The sequence below is a fragment of the Cygnus atratus genome, chromosome 3 (assembly GCF_013377495.2).
Source record: "Cygnus atratus isolate AKBS03 ecotype Queensland, Australia chromosome 3, CAtr_DNAZoo_HiC_assembly, whole genome shotgun sequence".
In the NCBI taxonomy this organism is placed as follows: domain Eukaryota; kingdom Metazoa; phylum Chordata; class Aves; order Anseriformes; family Anatidae; genus Cygnus; species Cygnus atratus.
This window is the reverse complement of record NC_066364.1, coordinates 107679901-107704818: the sequence shown is the minus strand read 5'-3', so window position 1 is coordinate 107704818 and position 24918 is coordinate 107679901. Positions and strand designations below refer to the sequence as shown.

General features: G+C 56.3%; 2 protein-coding genes across 2 annotated transcripts; one reads left to right on the top strand and one right to left on the bottom strand.

The window, feature by feature from the left end:
- The first annotated feature begins 2468 nt into the window (after positions 1 to 2468).
- On the top strand, positions 2469 to 18730 carry PEX6 (peroxisomal biogenesis factor 6). Its single transcript, XM_035562973.2, has 17 exons — positions 2469 to 4512; positions 4599 to 4762; positions 5491 to 5574; positions 6153 to 6255; positions 6409 to 6545; positions 6630 to 6741; positions 10025 to 10233; positions 10827 to 11019; positions 11435 to 11511; positions 11619 to 11751; positions 13902 to 14107; positions 14188 to 14249; positions 14564 to 14672; positions 15825 to 15941; positions 16560 to 16637; positions 17690 to 17829; positions 18162 to 18730. The coding sequence occupies exons 1-17, from the start codon at positions 3580 to 3582 to the stop codon at positions 18296 to 18298; spliced, it is 2994 nt and encodes a 997-aa protein (XP_035418866.1). The 5' UTR covers positions 2469 to 3579; the 3' UTR covers positions 18299 to 18730.
- A 1183-nt stretch (positions 18731 to 19913) lies between these two features.
- On the bottom strand, positions 19914 to 21876 carry GNMT (glycine N-methyltransferase). Its single transcript, XM_035558048.2, has 6 exons — positions 21643 to 21876; positions 21429 to 21556; positions 21211 to 21324; positions 20579 to 20721; positions 20296 to 20417; positions 19914 to 20221 (listed from the first exon to the last, which is right to left on the bottom strand). Exons 1-6 carry the CDS (start codon positions 21846 to 21848, stop codon positions 20050 to 20052), a joined length of 885 nt encoding a protein of 294 aa, XP_035413941.1. The 5' UTR covers positions 21849 to 21876; the 3' UTR covers positions 19914 to 20049.
- Positions 21877 to 24918: the final 3042 nt, after the last annotated feature.

Below are 24918 nucleotides of genomic sequence, written 5' to 3'. Positions count from 1 at the left end.
AGGTTGGAAGGGACCTCTGGAGACCATCTGCTCCCACCCCTCTGCCAAGCACGGTCACCTAGAGCACATTGTGCAGGCATGGTCACATTCTTGGTCACATTGCTGGCTCATGGTTTATCTGCTGTTCACCAGGACTCCCAGGTCCTTCTGCGCAGAGCTGCTTTCCAGTAGCTCAGCCCCCAACCTGTAGTGGTGCAGGGGGTCATTCCTCCCTAAGTGCAGGACCCTGCGTTTGGCTGTGTTGAACTTCATGACGTTCCTCTCAGCCCAACTCTCCAGCTTTCCAGTCTCCTCTGAATGGCAGCAGAGCCTTTTGTTGTGTCAGCCATTTCTCCCAGTTTTGTGTCATCTGCAAACTTGCTGAGGGTGAACCATCTGGTTCATTGATGAAGAAGCTTGTGAAACAATACTGGTGTCTGCTTCCCTAAAAGAAAAAGAGAAGAGAAAGCTATTATGGGAGGTACCACTAGCCTGACAATCTGTAATTGTCAGACTTCTGGAGAGCAAGTATTTGCATACTTTTTACATGCAGTTGATTTGTTTATAAATTGCTTTAATTATTATTACTATTATTATTAATAATAATAACAATTTATTAATATTAATATTTAGTAATATTAATAATAATAATAATAATAGTAATAAAGAGCCTAAATTTGCTTCCATTGAAATCAACAGAAGAAGTATTAAACATTTGTGATATCTGGAGTTAGTGCTATGAAATGGTAGCTACCTCTTGTGATCACCAATGAAAGAAATATAACTCTACATTAACCAAATCTTTTTTTCTTGGTTGTTTTGGGCTGAAAGCGAAGAGATGTTTTGGCACATAACAAAAAGTACAACTTTGTACAGGAACATTTGAGCTGACTTTAAGTCAGCTGTTGGACTACTACCCTGTGGGACTGGAAGCAGGGTAGTTGTGTCCAGAGTTAAGAACAGCAGCACCAGCATGCTGCTATGCCACCTCTGCTCAGGGGGCTCTACTGGTATCTCTGCGTGACACTTGGGTACACTGTGTACACACGACAAGTTTTTCAAAACCAGCACAGCTTGTGGAAAAGGAAATGTCTGAGCCAGAGGCTCTTTCTTCTGCAAAGCTAGAGCTGCTGAACTTGTCTCCCGTTCGTTGGGAGATAAACTGACTGCCAAGAGAATGCAGTTATTAAACAAGAGACATTACAGGATATGCAATGGCTCAGGTAGATGAAAAGAGATGAAAACTGAACTCCAGTTGTCTGGCTCAACAGCTGGGGCATAGTACTTGTCCGAAAGACCCGCCTGAGACTTTCTGGTCACTAGCATGGCCAAAACCACATCTGCAGGGCCAGTAAAGACCCTGCAAAACGTCAGCACTATTGTCTGTTCCCTCATGATGTTCACCAGCCCCAAGAAGAGCAAGAAGAAACCTTAATTGAGGTTAATAAAGCTGGGGCTGCCAGCTTTACATATGAAGCCTCTTCTAGCTCATCTATGTGAAGGTTATTCCTTCAACAACTTTAATGCACGTGAGCACGTTGTCTGAGTGTAGCTGGTAAGAATGAGAGATGAAGGGTGAGGAAGAATGTGCCAAACACAACCCACTCGGCTGGGGTACATTTGGAGCCAGAGCTGAGCTCTGCTCTACAGCTCTGCCCTGAGAAAAGCCCATGGGGGGGACAATGAGATCTCCAACATTCAGCTCCCATGGAGTGGGTGTCAGCATGATCTGACCCCTGCATGTGGATGCCCCATCCCTGGAAGTGTTTAAGTCCAGGCTGGATGGGGCTTTGAGCAACCTGGTCTGGTGGGAGGTGTCCTTGCCCATGGGAAGGGGTTGTAAACAGATGATTTTTAAGGTCCCTTCCAACCCAAACCTCTCCCAACCCTGTGGAGTCAGGACCGAAGAGCCCTTAAGTGTGGCAACAGCTGCACCTTGCTCGTGTCTCTGGGCTGTGGTGGGGCAGCTCACGTGAGACCCCGCAGCCACCTCAGGGCCCTCCTGAGGGCCTAGGTGGGCTCATCAGCCACAGGAGCTGTGTTTGCAGAGCCAGAAGACTGCTGGGGCACGGCTCGGGTGTGAGGAGCTGGTCAGAAAAAGACGTTTAGATGTAGAGCTTAGTGATATTGATTCACGGGAGAACTCTATAACTCAAAGCAAATAAGTTATAAAGTAGGTATTGTTATAAATTACTCTCAGTCGGAAGAATTTGAATTAAGTCAATCAATTTATTGAGTAAGCGATCAGCAAGCAAAACAGCGCTGGGCGGCCGGGGGAACTCGTGCTCCTCCAAGCGGCGCGCAACCTCCCCCCCCCTTGCAGTCCCTTTTTATCATTCAGTTCTTCCGGGTTCCGCTGCGTCAGCTGTTGCTAGGGGGTCGTCCTGTCCCAGTCACTTCTGTCCCTCTGGTGGTCGCACGGATGAAGACAGCCATCCTTCTCTCTCTTCCTTATTCGGTTATATTAGTCCTCGAGACAGGGGAGTACGTTACTGACTGAGCAACCTATTATTTACACAATGTTCTCTCCGCCATGGACCTGAGCTATCCTGTCTCTGGGGAATGTCTCAGCATTCCAGCCACTGTTTGAATAACTCCCTTCGTTCCTTTAATGTAGCAAAATAATGAACAAACATTCTTGCCGTCTATCACAGGTATGGGGTTTATTTTGGCGCCGGGCACATGCGGGATAGCTCCCAAAGGCATGCGCACCTTAACACGGCAACTTGCTTTGGTTATATGCAGTAAAAAGTTACATAGGCATGAAGTTTCCCAATACGCCTATACATATTCATAACATATCCCCGCTTTGTATTCAGATTAGCTCCAAGAAGTCATTTCCATAAACTCCTCCCATCTGCGCCTGCACAGTGCCTCGTGGTGGCGGTCGTCGGGGGGTCGTGGGGATGAAGTCCGATAACTCTTCTTCATCACCACTAGTTGACCCCCTGCCGTTGTACAGACTCAGCTGCTCCTTGGCTCTTGTCCAAACCACAAGGTTGGTCTCAGCTGGTTTTTGAGACAGGTTCCCCATTTTTGTCAGGAAACATCTTCTGTGAGGGGCCCCGAGACTCCTTGTTTCGGTTAATTTGCACAGTAGTAAGCGAAGACACTCAGCAATATCTATTTTAAAGCGATTAAGCAAGCCCCCATTCTTTCATTCCTGGCTTTAATAATTACGATTGTTTTATTTAGAAATCATTAATACGATTAAGCAAGCCCCCATTCTTCTATCCCTGGCTTCAATAAGAGTGATAACGGTTTAGTGGAGGACTTGGTAGCGTTAGGTCAGAGGTTGGACTGGGTGATCTTGGAGGTGGCATTCCAACCTAGATGAGTCTGTGGGAGAAGGGACGAGGGAAGGCGATGAGTTTATTTTAGTGAATTTGTGGGCTTTTACTGAATTTCTGAGCTTTTACACGGCGGGGGCTGAGAGGAGGCTGCCTCTCTATGGTACCGGCCGGCACTCTATGACCCGGGAGGTGCGCGGGCGAGCCGCTCTGCCCCTCCCCTCTATGCCCGGAGGCGGGCAGGACCCCTGTGCGCCTGCGCGCCGCGCCCGCTCTACCCTCCCGTCTCTATGGTGTCGTGGCGGCGCCCATGGCGGTGGCGGTGCTGCGGCCGCTGGACGCCCCTCCGGCCGAGCTGGCGCCGGTGACGGCGCTGCTGCTGGCCCCGGAGCCGCTGTGCGCGGCGCTGCGGGGCCGGGCCGGCGGCGGGAGCGGCGGCGGCGGCGGCGGCGGGGGAGGGCTGGTGCTGGCGGTGCGGCCGGCGGGGCGCGGCGGGGCGCAGGCCGTGCTGCTGAGCGCCGTGGCGCTGGAGGCGGCGGGCCGCCGCGGGGCCGAGCTGTGGCTCCGCGGGGCGCTGCTGCGCCGCCTGGGGCTGGCGGCGGGCCGCCGGGTGGCCGTGTGGCCGCTGCGCCGCCCCCCGCCGCTCGCCTGGGTGCTGCTGGCGGCGGCGGGCGGCGGCGGCGGCGGCGGCGGCGGCGGGGGGGGGAGGCCGGCGGGGGGCGCGGTGCTGGCGAGGAGGGGCGAGGCCTTGCCGGGAGCGGGCCCCGGGCCCGGCCCGCTGGTGCTGGAGGCGCGGCCGGCGCTGCAGGGGCTGCTGGGCAGCGGCACCCGCGTGGCGCTCGCGGCCCCCCCGCCGCCGCCGCCGCCTCCCGGTGCCGGGGGCGCCTCCTGGCGTCGCCCCGCGGCGCCGCCCCTCGTCTCCCGCTTCGCCGCCGGCCCCCGGGCTGCCGAGGGGCCGCGGCTGAGGGCTGCGCCCCCCGGTGGCGGGGCCGGCGGCGGGGCGGAGGTGTGGGTGAGCCGGCGCGGGCTGCTGGCCCTGGGGCTGTTCCACGGAGAGTGGGTGCGGGTGCGAGCAGAGGGGGAGGCCCGGCAGCACCTGGCGGCGCTGCTGGCTCGCCCCCCCGCCTGGGAGTACCCGCGGGCCGCCCGCAGAAAGCCCCCCGATGGCACCGCGCTGCTGGCGCCAGCCCTCGCCTTCAACCTGGGCTGCGACCCTGCCGGCGGCGAGCTCCTCTGTCTGCAGGTGAGTGCCGCGGGGAGCGGGTGGTGGGCTGGGGGGCAGCAGAGTAGAGCCCGGGGTGGCTCATGGTGCCCCTCGTCCCGCCACAGAGGTACGAAGGAAAGGCGGGGGCTGCGGAGGGGAAAGGAAGCCGATCCTTGCTGTCCGTGCCGCCCTTTGCCAAGGAACTGCACGTAGAGATCGTCTGCTCGCCAGCCTACAGTGCCAGAGGAGTCTATGACCGTATTCTCTACAAGCACTTTGAAACTCCCCGGTGAGCCACGCAGAAAAGCCACACGTTTCTGTTCCTGGGGGGCCTTGTTTGCAAGCTGCACCCTCACTGCGCGTTTGTGGCATCCTGATCCAATACACGTCAGTTACGCGCATAACCAATCGCAGAATGCTTACACAGAGTATTTCCTAAATGTCTGTTTGCAACATGTGCTCCCCGTGAGTTCACGCAGGTTCAATTCCAAGCAGCATCTCTTGTCCTGTCCCTCAAAAGCCACCCTCAAATCTCCTTCCTTGTAATTCAACATCCAGTGGTGAAGGCTCCCAAGTACTGCCCGCAAACCTCCCTCCTGGGGCATGCCCATAAACCCAATTTTCAGCTTTGAGTGAAGATCAGTGACTGGGAAGCTGGATGTGCTGCGGTCTTCGCTTGTGAAACCCGCCCCCAAGCCTTTTCAGGAGCCTCGTTATGAGGCTTTCTGCTGTTGCAATTAGCCAGGCACAAGAAGGTGACTTTGTCGGGAAGTGACGCTCTTTGATAGTGTTCATCTCCTGTGTCTTCCCTTTAGCAGTCTGGTTGCAGCTACTCTCATCCCCTGCGAGCTAAATCTTTAAGTGGTTATTTACGGTTTTAGAACACAAGGAAGGAATGAATTGGTGCAAATAGCTACGTTCTTTTCTGTAAAAAACAGATGTGGTATGGGGAGGGCATGCAAGAAGAACTTACTGTTTTTCAGTGTTGAAGCTGTGTTTTGTTGTTGTTTCCTGTAGGCTTGTCCAGGAGGGAGACATCCTGTGTGTTCCAACATTTGGGCATGCTGAGTTTTTAGATGTAAATGCAGACAAATTCCTTAGGTAGGTGGCAGTAAACTATGGTGCTATCACATAGATACTGAAGAGAAAAGGTACTTCTCCACTCCTGATTCTCTTGAAACAAGACAGTAGATTCCATTCTCATCTGTCTCTGGAGCTGATGGTTTTTCTGCCTCTTTAAGGGAAGAAGGAAATGTTTTTCTTGGATTATCATTGAATTTTTAAGGTTGGAAAAGACCTTCAAGATCATCTGGTCCAACCGTTCACCTACCACCAATGTCACCCGCTAAAACCATGTCCCTAAGCACCACGCCCAGCCTTTCCTTGAACACCCCCAGGGACGGTGACTCCACCACCTCCCTGGGCAACCCGTCCCAGTGCCTGACTGCTCTTTCTGAGAAGGCAAAATGAGAAGTTAGAAGTTAGTACAGCAGTACCCATGGGCTGAAGCCACCAGGAGAAGCTGTAGCTGTTGACAGTCCTGTTGGTCTGCCTAGCCAGCCAGCCAGGGAGCAAGAGTCTCTCTGCCTACCCTTGCCTCTCAGTTGGCTCCTAGCTGATGGATGTTCCTGTCTTCAAGATCTTGGCTCCATGATTGAGACTGCCTGTTTTTCCTTTAGGTGGCCAGAGCTTTACTTCAAAGTGAGGAAGATTTTAGGCATGGTGGAAGGCGAGCAGTCTGAGGGTTACCTGGCGGACACACAGAACACCTCTTTGTATCTGGTAAGATGTTAGAGGAGGGCAGGGAGGATGCCAAATGTGCCTGTGGAAGCTTGTGCTTCCCCTGCTCTTGTAGAATGGTGTTTCAGGACAGACTGTCACTTGGTAGCTGTCTTTTCTTAGCTGCTGTTCTGCAGAGTGCTGTTTTCCTCACAGGTGGGCTCAACAAACAGCGCTGTCCCATCTGCCCCAGCCTATAACAGTCACGAGTTCTGGAGCAGTTTGTCTCCTGCCGGACTTTCTGGTGTTGTGAAGGACCTCTGCGATGCACTTCGGCCTCACCTGAACAGTCAGTGAGTTAAATTTCCTTCCGTCACGCCTCGGGAGAGCTGGGGCCCTGCTCCCCAGTCACTGGGAGAACTGCCTCTGTGTTACAGGGCAACCACGCTGAGCAGGGTGGGCAGCGTTCTCCTCTCAGGACCAAGCGGCAGTGGGAAGCTGATGGCTGTCAGAGCTGTGTGTAGCTGCCTCAACCTCCACCTCTTCAAGGTAATTCCTCCTGTGGCTGGTTGACGATTCTATGGTTCTTGGCCCAGAGGTTGCCTTTGTGCCTTTCTTTAATAGCTGTTATTTTGGTGAGTCTAACTGACTTTACAGATAGCACAGCACACAGTAGCGTTTTAGGGGATTTCACATCACTGGGTAGGGGATCGAGTTGGAACCGTACCCCAGAGGGCGGCAGCAGCTGAACACATTGAGAGAAGTTGAGGAGGTGATGAGGGCAGGAACTGCAGTGGCACCGGGTGTTTTCAGTTGTCCCTGACGAAAGGCGTGTTGCAGGGTGAAGCAGAGATAACACTGAGATCTTCCCCAGCTGGGCAGGAATCCTACAAAAGAAAGGTGGCCGGTGGTTTGATAGCAACGCGTGTGCCTGATCTGCTTCAAAATCTCACTGCCCTTTAGAAGAGCTGCACTGTAAGTGTGCTTCCCTCCATACACCAAGAGTCCTTTCACGAGAGCAAAAAAGCCCCCACGTCTTCCATAGCTGTGCTTGGCTTTGGAAAGGGGAATGACCTCAAAACAAGGTTTGTTTAGAAAAAGAGAGTTGGCTGAGGTAAGGAAGTCCTTACATCTGCTATGGAGGCAAATGAAGGGCAGCGTGCTGTAACACAGGGTGACTGCATAGGTCATATAGGGATGGGCTTGGGAAAAGTAACTTGAAGCCAGAGCAGATGAACAGCAGGGAAAGGGCATTCACCGGAAACAAGAAACATCCTTCAAAGGACACACAACTGTGAGGTTAGAGTGAAGGATGGCATTAGCAAAGACTAGGATGAGTGTGAGCTACTGGGAAGGAATCCCTGTAGTTCCTGCAGAGCCAAGTCCTGTCCAGTGAGCCTTCAGAAGGTTACTTGAAGGTGTTACATCAAGCACGTGGTGAGGGGAACTTGACTGATGCGGTCTACTTGGGATTTGAAAAGGCTGTTTGGGAAACTGCGTGGCGGTGAGATGCGAGTGAAGATCCTGGCTTGGATATAATGCTGGTTAAAGGTTTGGGACGTGATGGTCTGATGAGTCTTAGCTGATGACAGCTGGTGAGACTTCACAATCAGCAGGGGAGCTCTGCAGGTATCTGGGCTGGGAGCTGTGCTGTTCAGCATATTGAGAAATGTTGTGGGAAAGAGGATGAATTGAGATCTGGTGGTTGTTCATAACAAAACTATTAAGGGTACGAGGAGACAGATGGACAGACTGTCCTTGGACTAGAGGAGAGGTTTAACGAGACGAAGTGACTGAGCAGTAAAATGCCGGATAAAATTTACTGGAAAACAACACTTTACATGAAAAGTGTTGGATTTCAAGCTGACTGTCACCAGTCAGGATCAATACTTTTGTTCTATGTCAGTGGCTTCATGAAAACTTCGGCTTTGCTCTCCATACATGTCAAAAATCAGATCATACTTCAGGAAATAAACGGGAGAGTTGGTGCTGCTGCTGCACAGATCCGTGTCTTGCCACAGCTCTAATATCGTCCACGGTTCTGGTCTCCCCATATCAAAAGCATAAAGCCGAACTAGAAAAGTTCAGAGGAGGACAATGAAGAAGATCAGGGGTCTAGAACAGTTTCTGTGCAGCAAACAGCTGAACAGGCTCTTCAGCTTGGAAAAGAGCACTCGGAGAGTTTGTTAGAGTTTTGCAGGATCTTGAGTGGTCAGCGCAGAGTGGAAAGTGTTTGATTTCTCTCTCTGTGCCAGGACGATGCTTGGTGCCGACAGGTGAAAGCAGTGGGAGGCAGGTTATGGGCAAGCTGAAGGAGATGGTTCTTTATGGTAGGTAAGAGTATTTGGAGGAGAAGTCTACTGCATCTTACTTTTATCACGAAATCACGTTTGACTGGGAAAATCCCCAGAGAATGGTAGTTGCTCGGAAGAGGACTGAGGGCAGAGGGCTGTAAATGCTTACGCTGATCTTAGTCTTTCTTAAACAGCCACTTGTGGCCATGCATGGCGACAAGATAGCGGGCTAAGTGGACTCTTGGTCTGGGCCAGTACAGCCATTGTTACGTTTTCACAGCTGCGGCTACACTGGGTAAGCTTTATGGCCAAAATGAGGTCTAGCCCCTTTCTCTGAACAGCACTTGAGGTTCTGAACACAAACAGAGTCTTCACTGACTTGTTAAAAATGCTGTTTTCCTTCTGTGCGCTCCTTTTGTTCGCTCTGAGAGTCTGGATGCATTCCTCAAATTCTTTAATGTCCTTGAATCTATAGGTTTATGTTTGCAAGGAGTTTGGAAGTTGCAGGCTGGCTTTTCTAAGAGCTTCACAAACTCTAAAAGGACTTGGAAGAAGAAGAAAGCTAGAGTAGAAGAGAGCTCGAAGGTTCCTTTTTGTGGAAGGAAAACATAAGCTTACTCCTTTTGTGTGGGTCTTGTTAAACTCACAGAAAACAAGCTAAGCATTTTGGACGTTTGGGTTTTCTTCTTTTGCTTGGAAGTTGGGTCCTGTTACATTGTGTCACTACTTGGACAGAGAAGAACAGTTAAGAGAGTAAATCCGTAACAGTGGGTCAGTGGGGGAGGCAGATAAAGCCCTGGCCATTGCCCAGCACCGTCTCTTGTTCCAAGCAATATGTCCTGTAGGGAGTCTTTGTCACGGATCCGCTGCTAAACCTCCGGCTTCTCAGTGTGTAGGAGCTGTATCTGGAGACTTCTGGCAACCCCGCAGAACAACCAGTGGATTTCCTCTTCTCTCTGTGTAAAACCTCTCAGCACCAGGAGGCAGCAGTGTGTGTTTCCAGCAGTGTTCAAGCTGCTGTTCAAGGGCTCACCAGCAGCCTCTCCTTTTTGGATGACTTCATGCAGTGTTTGCCTAGTAAACAGCGTCTAGGTTTCCAGCCACCCGTAACTTTTTCTTCTCCTCTTACCTTCTACCTCCCTCTTGCACTCTGAGCCTGTGTGGCGCTGAGCTGAACAGTGTCCCGAGCCTTCTCCTCTGCTCTTTGCTCTGTTCCTTTGAGGCACCTTGTTCTCCCTGTCTTGTTCTCTTCCACAGCTCTCCCATCCCTTCCAGCATAGGTTGGCTGAGCCGTGACATCTCCTTCACTGACTTCTCCAGTCCCTTGTCCTCATCTCTTTCAGACAAGACCCTCCTGCTCCCCTGTCCTCCTGCGGAGAAGCAGGAAACTGCCATTTCTGCATGTCAGATAATCCTGAAACCCCTTTCAGCTGCGGATTGCCCACGGCAGGCTCCATGGAAGCGAGCATTGCTCCCAGTCCCCGAGCTGTCCACGTTGCAGCCCCTGCAGTCCGTGCGTTGTGTGGCCTGTCTTGCAGGTCGATTGCGTTAGTTTGTGCGGTGACACCAGTGGAGCCACAGAGGAGAAAATACAGATGGCCTTTGCCCAGGCCCAGCAGTACCGTCCCTGCGTGCTTCTGCTGAAAGACATAGAGCTGCTGGGCAGGGACCGGGACATGCTGGGAGAGGATGCCAGGGTCATCGCTACTCTGCGCCAGCTGCTTCTGGATAGAGACCCAGCACTGAGGTATGGACCTTGTCGGGCGCCCAGGACAATTGTTTGCTTCTGCCTAGGGCTGCAGCCGCTGTTGCATCGAGGCTTTCGTTGCTAGCGTGCCCGGTTTTGTTGTTAATCCAGTAGAGACTCTCCCTGATTTACTTTGTGTACCTCACTGGGCCCTTGCTCTTAGCGGCTGGGGAGATCAGGGGGCCTTATTGTCCAGGTTTGGGCTGGTTTCTGAGTTTATTCAGATGAGCAAAGCTGGCATAGTTGTGAGGTATGCCAAGGGTCGCAGGGTCTGCGGAGCTGTTCTGCTGGGATTGCAGAGCTAGACCCCAGGAGAATCCTGCGGCAGATGACAAATACCAGGGAGCAGGGAGGGAGACACCAGGTGAAGAGGTGAGGTGTCACTTGAGGGGCCTTGTCTTGGAGGCAGGGCTCAGAAAGCAGTACAAGGGTAAGCTGGAGGAGAGTGGCTGGATGGGAGAGCTTGGCTAGTACGTGCGTGTTTCTCAGAGGAAAGGCAAACTGTTGGAGCGTAATGTGATCTGGGTGACAGCAGTGGGGAGAGGGAGGTTTCCACAAAACTGCAGCCCTTCCCTGCCCCCCTTTCTCAACAGCCACCCAGTCCTGGTGATCGGCACAACCTGCAGACCCCAGGACGTTCCTACAGACGTGCAGACTGCTTTCCTTCATGAGGTGAAAATCGAAGCCCTTTCCGAGGAGCAGAGGAGGTCGATGCTGAGCATGCTGACTGCCAGTCTTCCTCTGGGCAAAGAAGTGAACCTAGCCAAGCTGGCCCGCAGGACTGCAGTGAGTGAAACCACAGCGACACGTGGCAAGGGGCGGCCCTGTGATATGGCAGGACGGGGCTGCTGGGCCAGCCTCCCGGGTCTGGCCGTGGAGAAAAGGGACAACTCCCGTAGCCCAGTCAGTATCTTCAGTGGTTAACCCTGGTCCTCAGACGTCAGTTGTAACTGCAGATTTCTAGTGCCTAAGGGCCCTACGCTTTTTGCAGAGGGCTGGTTGATGCTCTGCTCTGCTAGAAGGCAATTTGAAAAATGGAAAGGAAAAAAAAAAACACAAACAAGACAAACTAGAGCCTTTAATCAAAGCACGGAAGCTCAGAGTACAACTCTGCAAGGACTCTTTCCCCATACACCTTTTATGGCCTGGCTGGAGCTGTGGTCAGGGACTGAACTGATGCTGTTTGTTTCCGCATTCACAGGGTTTTGTGCTGGGGGATTGCTGTGCCTTGCTGTCCCACAGCAGCCGGGCTGCTTGTACCCGCATCCAGGCCTTGAGGTAGCCCGGGCAATTTGGCAGGAGGCGGGGAGGGTGGGGATGCAGCGAGCCTGGCCGTGCTGGGAGCCGGGCAGTGCCTGAGCCCTTCCCTTCTCTTTCCTTGCCAGTTTCCCGGGTGGACTGAGTGAGGAAGTAGAGCAAGATTTTTGCACTGCTGGCTTCCCAGTGCTTGAGGAGGATTTCAGCGTTGCTCTGGACCAGCTGCACGATGCCCATTCGCAGGCAGTGGGAGCCCCAAAGGTAGGATGCTGGGGCAGAGGGGGGGGATTGTTTCTCTAAAGATTCTCTCTCTGTGGCTCAAGATACTTCTCACAGACTTTGCCAGACCTGTGCTGTGCCCGAGCATGTTGCTTCCTGCTGTCTCATTCCACATACTCCCCAAGCCACGAAAAACAGTCCAGGTGTGTTTTTTGGACCCTGTTGGCTTTGGATTTGCTCGGGGAAGCCTTTGCAGCTCTAATTGGAGACTGCTTCATCAGTAGGGGTGCCAGGCTGCACCGCTCAGCCTCTCAAGAGGCCGCTGCCTCGCTGAGGTCTCTCCAGCTGCCTGGCATACAGGAACAGAGAGCGTGTGGCACAAGCTGGAGAGGGAGTTTCCCCTCGTGTGAGAAGCTTTAAACTTGATCCGTGGCCTTGACCATGGCTCGAGCTGCTGGCACAGGCTTTTCTGAGAGCCGGGCAGTTTGAAAAGTTGGGGATCCTTCAGGGAGGAGAGGGCCGTGGGGGGTGAGAGAAAACCAGCAGGGTCAGCTTCTTGGGAGGGGCGTGCTCTGCCTCTGGTGGCTCGTGACCAGGGAAACAGCACTTGGGGTGACCACTTCTGCTGGGCAGCGCGGTGTCGGGACCAAGCGCGCTGATCAGAGCCTCTTCTCCCCGCCCCCACGTGCAAGTGACTGCGCTCAGCACAGGGCTGGGAACAGTCCTCAGAGCAGTTGTTCCGGCACCTTCCCCAGCTGCCCGTTTGCGGTCCTGCCCAAGCAAGGTATCGCCTTGCTGCTCTTGTCAGCTGGGAGCTGCTCTGGGGCTGTTCGGTATCTAATAAATTAATGAATTAACCAAACGAGCTCTGCTTTGAGGTGTGTTTACCCAGTTCACTCACTATAAGACAAATACTAACCACAGAGCATGCTCGGCAGCGAGCTGTGTGAATGGAAGCTAATTCTGCTTGTATTTTGCAATCCTTTATCGATTTCTTAGTTATTGGCTAGGGTTCCAAAAGCCCATTAGCAGGCACGGATACTTTCAACGTATGTAACTCTCAATTCCGTGCTTGCTTTTTCTGGTTAGTCACACGTTTTTTCTTGCAGTTAATGGGATGCCAGCTTGAGGAAAAAAATGATTTCAAACTTCAGTTGCCAGCAGCATCTACGGCATGTCCTACAGTTGCAATGTTCTCCTTTGAAAACAACCTTGCAGCGTTCCAGCTCTTGTGCTGATGTCTGCAGAGCTTTTCCTAGGGAGAGGCAGCATAAGCAGGAGTGTGGGGGAGAAGGCAGCTCTTCGCTTCATCAGCGGTGAAGGAAGAGTGCCTGTGATCTCTTGCTTTAGAAGGTTTTTTTCTAGAAATCCTTATCTTGTCAGACCTGATTTTCCGGCGGAGTTGCTGGACGGCTGGAGTAAAAGCGTGATAACATCATCTCGAGTAGCAAAGGAAGGAGAGCCCAAAGAGGGGAGGGAGCCGAAGGAGGGGGAAAGAATTTAGCTTTGGCCTATTTTTAAACTCCCCGTTTGCGCTGGCACCTGTTCACCACCCAGCCAGCAGCTGGGGGAAGTGTGCTGGGGCTTTGTTCTCTCTGTGTGTTCCCACGAGAGCTGCTCTGGCTCGGGGGGATCTGTCACCCAGGCTGTGGCATTCCTGCTATTTCGAAGGCTTTGCGCAGAGCATCCTCCTCCTCCAAGGTTCTTTTAGCATAAAATACAAGTGGCGTGGCTCCCCCCTCTCAAGTTTGCTGTCTTTCCTCGCTCAGTAATCCTCCCTTGCATGCTTGCAGCTGGCCCCATCCCTACCTACTTGTAAACCCATGGATTTTGTTCCTGCATTTCCCTTTTCAAAAGCAGCTAGTTTTTTGCGGTGTCCTCCAGGATGTCTGTCTTCCACATCCTCCTTCACGCGACAGAGGTCTCAGTAGCCCAGGTTTTGTCACTCTGTTGTGAAGCCCTTGCTCAGTCTAAGCACCGTGGGGAACAAAGTGGCCTAAACACAAGTTGCTAGGTCCATTTTTTCTTCTTTCAGCCTTCCCCCATGTGTCCCTAGGGGGATCTCACGTGGCTGGGCAGTGTGGTGAGGGGCTGACTTGCTGCCCCGCAGCACGAGAGGCTGATGACCGGAGCAAGAGCTGAACGGGCAGGCTCAGGAAGAAGTGCTGACAGGGACTCTCCCTCTCGTGCAGATCCCCTCCGTGTCCTGGCAGGATGTTGGTGGGCTCCATGAGGTGAAGAAGGAGATCCTGGACACAATCCAGTTGCCCCTGGAGCACCCAGAACTGCTGTCGCTGGGTCTCTGCCGCTCTGGTCTGCTGCTGTACGGGCCTCCTGGGACAGGGAAGACCTTGCTGGCGAAAGCCGTGGCAACCACGTGCACCATGACCTTCCTTAGGTGAAAAGCCTTGCGGGAGGACTGACTTTCTCCTAGCAGTGGCTGGCCATGCTCTAACCAGCTCCCTTCTCCCCCTGCAGCGTGAAGGGGCCAGAGCTCATCAACATGTACGTGGGGCAGAGCGAGGAGAACGTGCGTAACGGTGAGTGGAAGCGTCCTGAGCCTGCGTGTGGCAAGAGGGGCTGCTCTGTGGTGCCGGAGGGAAGGTGGGAGGGCTTAAACCGCTTTTCCAAACTCCCTTCCACAGCAGGCAGCGAGGGCGTATGTCCAGCAGTCTCTTACAGCCAGTCTGGCTCTCTCTGAGCCCCTCTGGCTGGAGTAGAGAGCGGTGGTGAGGGCAGCAGGCAGCTCATTTCCATCCACAGCTCTTCAGCTCTTCTCTGCTGGTGACTCCACTGGGGTCCGCTGATTGCTCCTCCTGCTTTCTCATCTCATGTGCTCTCTGTCTCCTCCCAGTGTTTGCCAGAGCCCGGGCAGCTGCTCCCTGCATCATCTTCTTTGACGAACTGGATTCCCTGGCCCCAAATCGTGGGCGGAGTGGAGACTCGGGGGGTGTCATGGACAGGTGAGTGAGCGTAGCGTGTCCTTGGCAGAGCAGGCATGCCTGCCTCAGCTAGGGGTGCACGGGATGGCCCGGCGAGGCAGAGTCCATCCCAGCTCTTTATCTCCCTTTTCCCTTCCTGCTCCCTTCAAACCCGCTGCGTGGCGTGTCTCCCCTCTCAGGCTCATAGTACTGCTGTTTGCATTGCAGCAGATTCCTGATTGCCCAAGCTTGTTGTGCAAACATTTGGTTAAAACTCAGCCTCCTCCAACTGCTTCTGTGGCTGCCAACTGTTCCCTTTGGCCTCTTCCAAGGTCATCCCTCACACCCCTGCCTTGCGGTGGGAAACCTTTCAGCTGCCTCTGGTAGAAGCAAAGCACGTACAGCTTGGCGATACCCAGAAACAGGGTGACTTCCCCCAGGGCTCTTATCCTGAGCTGATAGTCCCTCTCCAGTCTTCTCTCCATCCATGAGGGGTTCTGCAGAGTTTTGCAGTGCCACCATGTGCCCACAGCGCCCATCTTCACATACGCAGACCAACAGCCCTGGAAGGGGCTGGGTATGGTTTGTGTTGGTTGGCTCAGGCAATGCCAGAAACTGGTTGAGGTTTCCTCGTGCCGGGAGGCCTGCGCAGCACTGAAGTACTCTGCTGCCAGACGTCCTGGAGCCCCGTGGTTTGCAGAACTAGATCTGCACCGTGTGCTGTTCGCTGCCCTGAGGACCGGTCGGCAGCATCGCAGGCCCACCGGGGCGTCCCCAGCACTGACTGACAGGGCAGTCTTGCAGCTGAACTTGCTGGGCAGCACCACATAGCAGGGAGAGTTGGGATTGACCAGCACATCTGTGTGGGGAATCTGATCCCTAGGCATGCGTGCCTGCCTATGTTTGGTCTGTGTTGCCAGCGTCTGATAGCAAGTTGTAAGCACGTGCAGCCAGCCTGGAAGGGGTCAGAGCCAAGCAGAAGTATGAAGGACTGTCTTGGTACCAGAGGTTTGTGCTGACTTTGCAATGAGCCCACACAATCGCTGGCTGTGCCCAGAGAGGTCTGGGCGGCTGTGTCCGGGCTGTTCCAGGGAAGAGAAGTAGGAGCTGAAGCCCAGGACGTGGACCCTTAGTGGCCTCGCCTGTTCCTCCTTTCAGGGCCCAGTTGTGAATGTCCCGTCTTGCTCCCTGCAGAGTTGTCTCGCAGCTCCTGGCTGAGCTCGACGGCCTTCATTCCAGCCGAGAGGTGTTTGTCATTGGAGCCACGAACAGGCCTGACCTCCTGGACCCAGCGCTGCTCCGGCCGGGCAGGTACGTCGCCTCCTACCTGCCTTGCTTCAGGGCAGGGCTGTGGAGCACCTCAGCCGGTGATGAGCTGAGCTGGGTCTCTGCCACGTTCCCCCCACAGGGACTCTTCCTAAAGCCTGCCCTGGCTTCTGGGGAAGATAGGCAGCTGACGTGAGGCCAGAGCCTATAGCTGTAGCAGCAGCACAAGATACCGTGCTCGTTATGTCCCCCCCTACTCCGGTTATTGCCCCAGCAGCAGAGCAAGGCAGTAGGAGTCTTGCCGTGGCACCAAACTGGCGGTAGGTCTTGGTTTCCCAGGGTCTTTTCTGGAGAGCTGCCTCCCAGCCTGTCCTCGTGCCTGCAGTTTGCCCATCCTGGGGCAGGGCTTTGCATCTGTCCTTGCTGGACCCCATGTGGTTCCTGTCAGACCATTTCCCCAGCCTGCCAAGGCCCCTCTGAAGAGCAACCTTGACCTCCAGCATCTGCACCACCCTCAGAGTCTTCTGTTGTCTGTGGACTTGACAGCAAAAGGAGCTGCCCCAGGGCTACCTCTCAGTTTTCGGTGCACGGGGCTGAGCACCAGTGCCAGGTGTTTCTGGGCCTGTTCTTGACCGTCTCTTTTCTCTTTTTCTCTGCTGACAGGTTTGACAAGCTGGTGTATGTGGGCATAAATGAAGACCGGGAGTCCCAGCTGCAGGTGCTGAGTGCAGTCACCAGGAAGTGAGTGACCCTGTCCCCTTGCAGCACCCTTCCACCACCTTGCAGTGGGTGGCAGCCTTCCTAGGAGCAAGCCACCCCTTGCTTGAGGATCCTGGCCGTGTGGTGAGGCTGCAGTGCACCAACAGGGCAGGAAGTTCCCACTTGCTTTCTGCAAGACTTCCACAAGCACATCTGCTGCTCTTTCCAGAACCGGGGGTGAAGGCAGCTCTGTTCATCGTCCTGCCTCTTGTCTTGTGATGTTGAGGGGTGCTGTTCAGCCTATGCTCTGTGCGTCTTCCCAGAGAAAACACTGGTTGTGTGGGGGTCACCGAGCAGCGGGGTTTGGCTGCTTCTCCAGCTTCTCTGGGCTCCCGAGAGCATCTCTGGAAGCAGAAGAGCAGGCTGTGCAATTTGGGTGTGGACTTAACACCTCAACAGCTGGGTGAGCAGCAGAGCATCTGCTCTGCATCTGCCTTTGCAGAGACTTTGTGTAATGGGTAGCTGTCATCGCTGCTCCTTTCGAGGACAAGCTAGTAGGAGACGTGAGAGCGCGGGCGGGCTGTGAGCATCGTTTCACGCCGTGCGGTTTGGCAGTCGTGCCCTCCAGTGCTGTGCTCTCGTTCGTGCCGTAGGAGGCTTGCTGCTGTCTGCCGTGTGGCTCTGATGGGATGGTTTGGTGTTCCAGTGGTTCGTGCTGTCTGTAATTAAGCGTGTTCTTATTCAGCCCTGGCTGCAGGCTGTTCCCAGGTGTGCAGAGCATTTAATTTCCCTGAGTGAGAACTTGAAGTTGCCTTTGATCCTGCTTCGCAGGAGAGAGGACCTTGCTGTGGGGATGTTTCAAAGCGAAATGACTGTGGTTAAAAAAACAAAATAACCAAACAAACATAAACAAACAAACAAAGCCCTTTGATTTTTTGGAGCGTGCAGAGCATAGTCCAGAAGTTGCTAAACATGGGGTGTGACTCTGTGGCCTCTGATTCCTCCTCCCCAGTCACTCTGGCTGCTGCATATCTACCAGACTGTTTTTATTTTTGTCCCGTGGCTCTTACAACTGTGGCTTCATTTCTTGGCAGGTTTAAACTGGATCCTTCTGTGAATCTCAGCAGCATCCTAGAAAAATGCCCGGCTCAGCTGACAGGAGCAGACATCTACGCGCTGTGCTCGGACGCCATGATGTGCGCTGTCAAACGCAAGGTGGAATGGATCGAGGAAGGTGGGAGCCCGACCCCAGCCCATCCCAGGTGTTGTGGCTGCCCAGCTCAGGGGCAGAGAGGGCGGTTACCGCTGCTGGCAGTAACTGGGCTTTGGGAGAAGAGCCTCGGTGGCTCTGGGGCTCTCTGCGTGCTAGGCTGCGGGTTACTGGCAGGCAGTTTCGACGTGTGTGAGCATCTCCACCTCCAGTGCTTGGCCCCGGGGGGGGAAAGAGAAGTATGGGTTTTCTTTCCAGGCCAATTTCCCTCCCTTGGCAGGAGAGAGGGATGTTGGATCTCACCAGCCGCCCTAGCGCCTTGCTCTCAGTCTTTTCCCGTTTTCTATCTCATGCAGGGCTGGACACAGAGAGCTCTGCTCTCATCCTGACCATGGAAGACTTCCTGCAGGCTGCCGCGAGGCTGCAGCCATCGGTCTCTGAGCAGGAGCTGCTCAGGTACAGGCACATCCAGCAGAAGTTTGCTGCCTGCTAACGCTCAGCGGAGGTGGGCCCGAAGGAACAAAGGGAAGGATGCGCTAAGGGTGCGAGAGAACTGGGGCAAAAACAGACGCCCTGCTGGTGGACCCCTTTTTTGAGCTGGGCTGAAAAAGTGGCCGTGCAGTTCCGTGTGCAGGCACTGTTCTGCTCAGCTGCCCTGGGTGGTGGGTTCTGTAGCAGTCCCTCAGCTGTAGAGGAGCACCACGGCGCTGCCAGGAACATGCCAGGGTGACCCCAGGCGGGGGGAAGCTGAGTCTGGTGGCTGTGGGCAGCTCAGGGGTGTTTCAGGACAGGAAAGCGAGGCCAAAACTGGACCCAGTTTGGCAGCAGGCTGGAGGCAGTCACTTCTGGGACGTGGGGCAATGTTGCTGCCGCAGGCCTGGCCTTGACGCGGTCTCCGTGAATAAATAGAGGTTTCTGCTCCATTGCGGCACTGCCTGGCCTCAGATCTTTGTCCGCTGCGCTCAGGACAGGCCCTGCCAGCCCCTGGGAGGACTGGGTGTCCCAGAGGAACCCGCGTCTGGCAGGGAGCGGGGAGCGCAGGCACATGGCTGGGGCCACCCACCCTTGTGGGGCTTGCTCTGCTGGGAGAAGATGAAGGAAAATCTCGCTGCTGCCTGCAGAGGGAGCCCCGTTCTTCCTGGAGGAGCTTGGTGACGGGATGAGCTGCAAGGGGGACAAGTGGCAGCAAGGGCGATTCCCACTAGATACTAGGAAAAGCTTGTCACAGCCTTGGAAATACTCAACCCAACCCTTGGCTGGAGCAGCCCAGAGCTGCCCCCTCTAAGCCAACCTGCGCTGAGCGTGAGCTGGACCAGACACCCCCGAGGCCCTGTCTCGCCTCGCTCCGCAGCTGGCGCTGCTGCTGCTGCTGCACGCGCGCTGCCTCCTGGCCTTTGCCAGGGGTGCCAAAGAAATCCCACACTTGAGCTGTGCATGTCAGTCAGCTGCCAGGTCGCTGCAGCTGCTCCCGCAGCTCAGGGGCAGTCCCAGGTTAAACCAGGGAGCCGTGGGCGCCCCAGCCCTGGGGGGTGTTGGTGCTGCCTGCCCCAGGACTGCTTCCAACCGCATCGCTGCACCACGTGCGGCTGGTGAGGACCCCAGCGCGCTCCTCCCCAGAAGGCTGGTCCTCCCGCAGCCGCAGGCACTTGGTGCGTGACAACCCAGCTGAGTGCCTTGAGCGCTGCTGCTCCGGCTCCTGAGCGTGTTCAGGCAGAGCCGGCCGTGACCGTGACGCGCTGCTCGATGTGGCCACCACCTCTTCCCCAGGGCGGGCAAGGAGGGGGCTGCAGCCATGCCGAGGGATCAGGGCTGAGAGCAGCGTCAGGAAAAGGGGGGTGGAGGTGCGAGGGAGAAGGGTGTCTGCTGGCCTCCCCCGTGAGCGGTGCTGCAGCAGGCGTGCAGCGGTGGGGATGCGCAGCCACCCAGGAGCCAGCCCACGCTGGCCTCCTGGCGACTGGCAGCAGCGAGGGGCAGAGAGATGGGGTGAGGCTGGGCCCGTGACCCCCCCCTGTGCTCCCCCCAAGGTCTGGCACTCCTTTCCCTGGGCACCCAGGTCCCCCCGTAGCAGAAGGTGACTCGCCCCATACACGGACACATGGACCACGGGCTCCGGTAGCTCTCACAGATGCTCTTAATTAACAGGAGGGAGCTCCCAGGCAGGTCACGGCGATGTCCCCAGCCCCCTGCTTGTCCCCAGAGCTGCTCGGAGCTCTCCACCACCAAAGTCCCGTCTCCGCAGCCCCCTCATGCCGTCTTCTTCACGACGTGGATGAAGTAGCAGGGGATGTGGGCCTGCCCCGGCGTGTAGGGCTGGAAGTCACCCAGGACGCTGTGCTGGCACTTCCCCTGGAAGGCACCCTTCAGCAGCGCCGTGAAGGCCTCCAGCCGGTGCGGGTAGTAGGAGAGCCGAAACTTGCTGCAAGGAGGCAACGGCGGTGAGGCCGGGGAGCTCGGCGCTGGCCAGGAACCGCCCTCGCGGCCCCCTCTCACCTCAGCTCCGGGGAGGCCCCCGCCTCCGTCGGGGGGACCTGCACGGTGTAGTCCAGGGTCACCATGTGGGCCTTGTTGTTCACCAGCAGCACCGAGGTGGTGATGTCCTTGGTCAAGTCGCTCTGGGGAGCGCAGGAGGCCGGCTGTGTCCTGCGGGGACTCGGCCGCCCCCAGACCAGGCACGGCCCAGCTCCCCGGACCCCTTGAGGACCTGGTGAAGGGGCTGGGGAATGGGTTTGGGGCAGAGGGGCCTGGGGTAGGGCAGGGTCTGGCAGCCGCCCACCTTGTAGTAGATGTTCTTGCCGGGCGGCGCGCAGCCCGTGGCCAGGATATGGTCGTAGTTGCGGTGGTCGATGACCAGGACGCCCCCGGGCCGCACCATGCTGGCGATGTTCCTCAGGGCCAGCTTGTGGTCGCTCTGGTCCCCTGCGGGGAGGGAACCGCAGCGTCCCCAGGCAGGGGTTGTGCCCTCGTACCCACAGGACCACCACCCTCATTTCACCCATATACAAATCATTGCACCCCCACCACCACCCCCCCCATCTCTTAGCTCAGGGAACCCACAGCCCCACCCACGGTATGAGCTCAGGCACGTTCTCAGCCTCGCTGGGGCAGCGCAGGGAACCCACAGCCCCACTTGTGGCACGAGTCTGGGTGTGCCTTCAGCCTTGCCAGGGACGCGACACAGACGCACGCAGCCCCAGCACCCTGGGGCTCGGTGGCCCCGCTCGTGCCACGAACTGGGGCACGTTCCCCGGCGGCACGCTGCAACGCAGCAATGCCACCTCGGGTAATCCACTCGTGGCATGAGTTAGGGAAAGTTCTCAGCCTCCTGGGAGGCTCTGTGTAAGGGTATATGTGGGTATGTGACCCCCCCCCTCCCCGAGCCCTCCCGCCACCACCCCCAGGCCTCACCTTTGAAGTCAGGCAGGTGCGCGAAGGAGTTGCCCAGGCAGATGACGGCGTCGAACCCGTCCCCTGGCTTCTCCAGGTCCTTCTCCAGCGTGAGCCAGTTGGCCTCCTCAATGACTGCAGTGCAGGGGAAGGCATGAGGGCAGCGCCCCCCCCCCCCCCCCCCCCCCCAACACCCCCTGCCCACAAGCTTCCCCCCGTCGCCCCAGCAAGCCCCGCACCCCATCGGTCGAAGGGCTCCTCCTTGCGCCGCTCCCAGCGCTCCTTCAGCGCGTACTTGAGCATCTTGTCGCTGGCGTCCACGCTGGTCACCTGGAAGCCCTCCTCCAGCAGCATGATGGAGTCCACCCTGGGGACACGGCTGTCAGGGGTGCTGAGGAGGGCTCGGAGGGGCTGGGGAGGGGGGGGGGAGCTCACCGGTGCGCGTTGCCTCACCCGGTGCCGCAGGCCACGTCGAGCACGGAGCGGCAGCGGTGCTGGCGGAGCAGCGCCAGGAGCCAGCTGCGGTACTCGGCCGTGCGGCTCCGCGTGTCCCCGATGTACAGCTGCCACACGCGGGCCGCCCGCCCGTCCGCGTACTGGTCCGGCAGCCCCTCCGCCGCCACCCCCAGCGACCGCGTCCGGTACACGCTGTCCACCATCCCGCCGCCCGCTCCGGCCCCGGCCCCGGCCCCGGCCCCGACCCCGGCTCCGGCTCCGGCTCCGGCCCCGCTCCGGCCCCGGCCCCGCTCCGGCCTCGGCCCCGGCCCCGCTCCGGCCTCGGCCCCGCTCCCGGCGCGCCACTGCCCCGGGCGCGCCACTCCTCCCGGCGCGCCCCTCCCTCGCCACGCCCCCCGCACTCCCCCCGCCGCCCGCCAATCCCCTGCCGCGCCCCTTCCCGCGCCACGCCCCCCCGCCGTCCCTCTCGGCCAATCGGCGCCGCCCGCCCTCTTCCCGCCTTCCGGCTGCGCGCCACGGCCCGGCGGCGGGGGTCGGGGTCGACGCCTTCATTGCAGCCGAGCGGGGGGGGGGGGGGGGGGGCTCCGTCCCCGGGCTGCCAGCGGCTGTGGGGGGGCTGAAGCGTGCGAGGGGTTAACTGTGGGTGAACTAAGGGGCTGGGAGCCGTGGGAAGGGCCAGGAGGGGCAAGGGAGAAGGAGGAGGACGGGGTGAGGGAGTGCTGGTATGAAAACAGCGGCGCTGAGGGAGTGCGTGACACGGTGCGGAAAAGCACCGTGAAAAAACCTCCTGCGGGTACAAGTGGAAAGTTACCGGCCTCCGTGCCTAGGGTGTATAAAGAGCACACGTGGCCTAGTAAAGTGGGATTTCGATCCGGCGCGTTGGAGGCTGTGCCTCTCCCTCTGCCCCAAAAGGCGCCCGGAGCACTTCACTCACCGGTGGCGAACGTGGGTCGCTGCAAGGGAGCGAGCTCGTGCACGACTCATCGCCTTCGGCGGGATGGAGGTAAGCAGCCGAGGACTACGGGGAGCGAAACAGCCCAGGAACAGAAAATGGTGTTAACTCTAATGCAAAACATTTTGATAAAAGCATGGGAAAATTATACCGGTCCTAGATCTCAAAATGCTGTTTGTGTGGGGGATTGACTCTAGTCCAATCTACAAGTCTGAGACCTGACACCAAATAGGGTTTAAACTCCAGGACTCAGCCAGGTGAGGTGACAGAACAGCGGTGGGCTGCTCACAGCATGGCGAACGATGTCTGACACCCTAAAACAACATACCCAGACACCTGGGGACAGGCGGGGGTTCCTGTGACCATACCATCTCCATACACCACGAGCTTTTTGCAGTCAGTGTCTGAAACGCACGTGCTGGTGCCGCACCACCGTCAGACTACAGCACAAATACTTCCAACAGCCACTCAACTCGTGGCGTGGGCTAGCCAACGGCGCCGGCTAGTGGGCCAACAAGCAGTCGAAAACCTAGGATGACCAGACAGTGATCTGTTATGCGGAGATGCTGCAAAGCCTACAGAGTCTTCTGTCACCATAAAGCAAAGGCCGCAGGATTCTTTTATGCAATTTCTGGACAGGCTGATAGGTGCCCTTTACAGGTAAGTAGATCATGCTGCAGCTCGGGAAGTTTTGTTGGAACAGCTGGCGGTTGAAAATGCTAATGCAGATTGCCAACGGATCTTAAAAACCCTGCGAAATCCTGCACTTATGGACACGCTAGATGCGTGTCAGAAGGTGGACACCCAACAGCATCAGGTTAACCTTTTAATGCAGGCTTCTGCGGCTTTCCATGCCAGATCCTCCAAATGCTTTTGCTGGGGGGAAACTGGTCACTTTAAAAGGAAATGCCCCCCAAAAATGCCGAGCCAACGCAACAAGAGGGCACGCGCCGACACAAGCCGCCCCTGGCACTGGCAGCCCCAGCTTGTATGCCTGCACCAGTGGAAGCGCTGGAACAGAGTCACCATAGCACTTTCTGATACTGCCGTTATCCTGATCCCAACGGGAGCCAGGGGACCGCTGGGCAACGGATGCCCAGGTGCCACGATGCTCGACCAAAGTTCATGGAGAAGGCGGTTTTGGCTCCACAGGACCTGCACGAATTATGTGGGCCCGAAAGGTCTCTGCGCAGCGCCCTTCCTACTGCCATAAACTCCGACGTTCTGCTCAGCAAAATGAGATACGGGGCTGAGATGGGTCCCGGCGAGACGGGTCCGGTCATCATTACATCAGCCATTGCCATCCTGACGATGACAGTACCTGTGGACAGAGTGTGGATCCCGCCACAACCCAAGAACTCTAGCAAATAAGACTGGCCAAGACACCACGTGCCTCGCCTTGTCTACCCTGGGGAACCCTTTTTCTACGTGCCTGGCGTCCAGCAGACACCTGGCCTGCATCTACTGCACAGGATTTGTGTAGCGCCGTAAGAAACTGTGCAGATAACTGGGATGGGTGGGGTGCTTACTTGCCCCTGCTACCACGTGAACCGCAGGAGCTTGAACTTTTAGGTTCAGTCAAAATGGACAGTTGTTTGTATTTTAATTACACTGGTAAAAAACAATCTGTAGCACAAAATGTTAATTCCTCTCTATCGTTATACAGAAATAGCACAGCCTGGTGCAACTATGCCAGCCCGAACATCTCCCGCTCCACCAACGTGCCCTTAGCGCTCCCCTTGGGGATCTTCTTTATCTGCGGAGATCACACGTGGGGAGGAACGCCCTCACACGTAAGGGGAAGACCTTGTAGCCTGGGAAGACTTACCTTGCCGACACCAAATACGTCAACGATTCTGAATTACCATCGGCGCGCTAAGCCATGCTTTCTCGACAGACCGCAGGGATGATGTGGGATTTTGGAGCAGTAAAGAGAGAATTCTGGCCTATTTGCACCAGGAGTAGTGGCATCAAAAGCTTCAGCCACCCTGAATAAACTAGGTTGTTGGCTTGCCAAACAGGGCAGCACCACGTCTTTAGCCTTACCTAATCTACTGATGGATGTGGACTCGGTTAGACAGGCTACCTTGCAGAATCGCGCAGCAATAGACTTGTTACTGTTAGCCCACAGTCATGGATGTGAAGAGTTCGATGGGATGTGCTGTGTGAACCTTTCGGACCATTCCGAGTCCATTCATGAAAGCATCCAGAAGCTCAGGGACAGGGTTGGTAAACTCAGGCAGGACGATGAGTGGGGATGGCTTAACAATTTTCCTGGTGGTTTTGGGTTGGGAAGCTGGGTTATGCACCTGTTGAAGCTA

Bases quoted from the DNA above. Each gene is read 5' to 3' on its own strand.
- GNMT (XM_035558048.2), bottom strand. From the start codon at position 21,848: ATGGTGGACAGCGTGTACCGGACGCGGTCGCTGGGGGTGGCGGCGGAG. The intron at 21,325-21,428 runs GTGCGGGGCTTG...CCTGCACTGCAG, and splicing joins GGAGCCCTTCGACCGATGGG to TCATTGAGGAGGCCAACTGG. The intron at 20,222-20,295 runs GTGAGAGGGGGC...GCCTCCTTGCAG, and splicing joins GGGGCCTCCCCGGAGCTGAG to CAAGTTTCGGCTCTCCTACT.
- PEX6 (XM_035562973.2), top strand. From the start codon at position 3,580: ATGGCGGTGGCGGTGCTGCGGCCGCTGGACGCCCCTCCGGCCGAGCTG. The intron at 6,546-6,629 runs GTGAGTTAAATT...TCTGTGTTACAG, and splicing joins CGGCCTCACCTGAACAGTCA to GGCAACCACGCTGAGCAGGG. The intron at 14,250-14,563 runs GTGAGTGGAAGC...GTCTCCTCCCAG, and splicing joins CGAGGAGAACGTGCGTAACG to TGTTTGCCAGAGCCCGGGCA.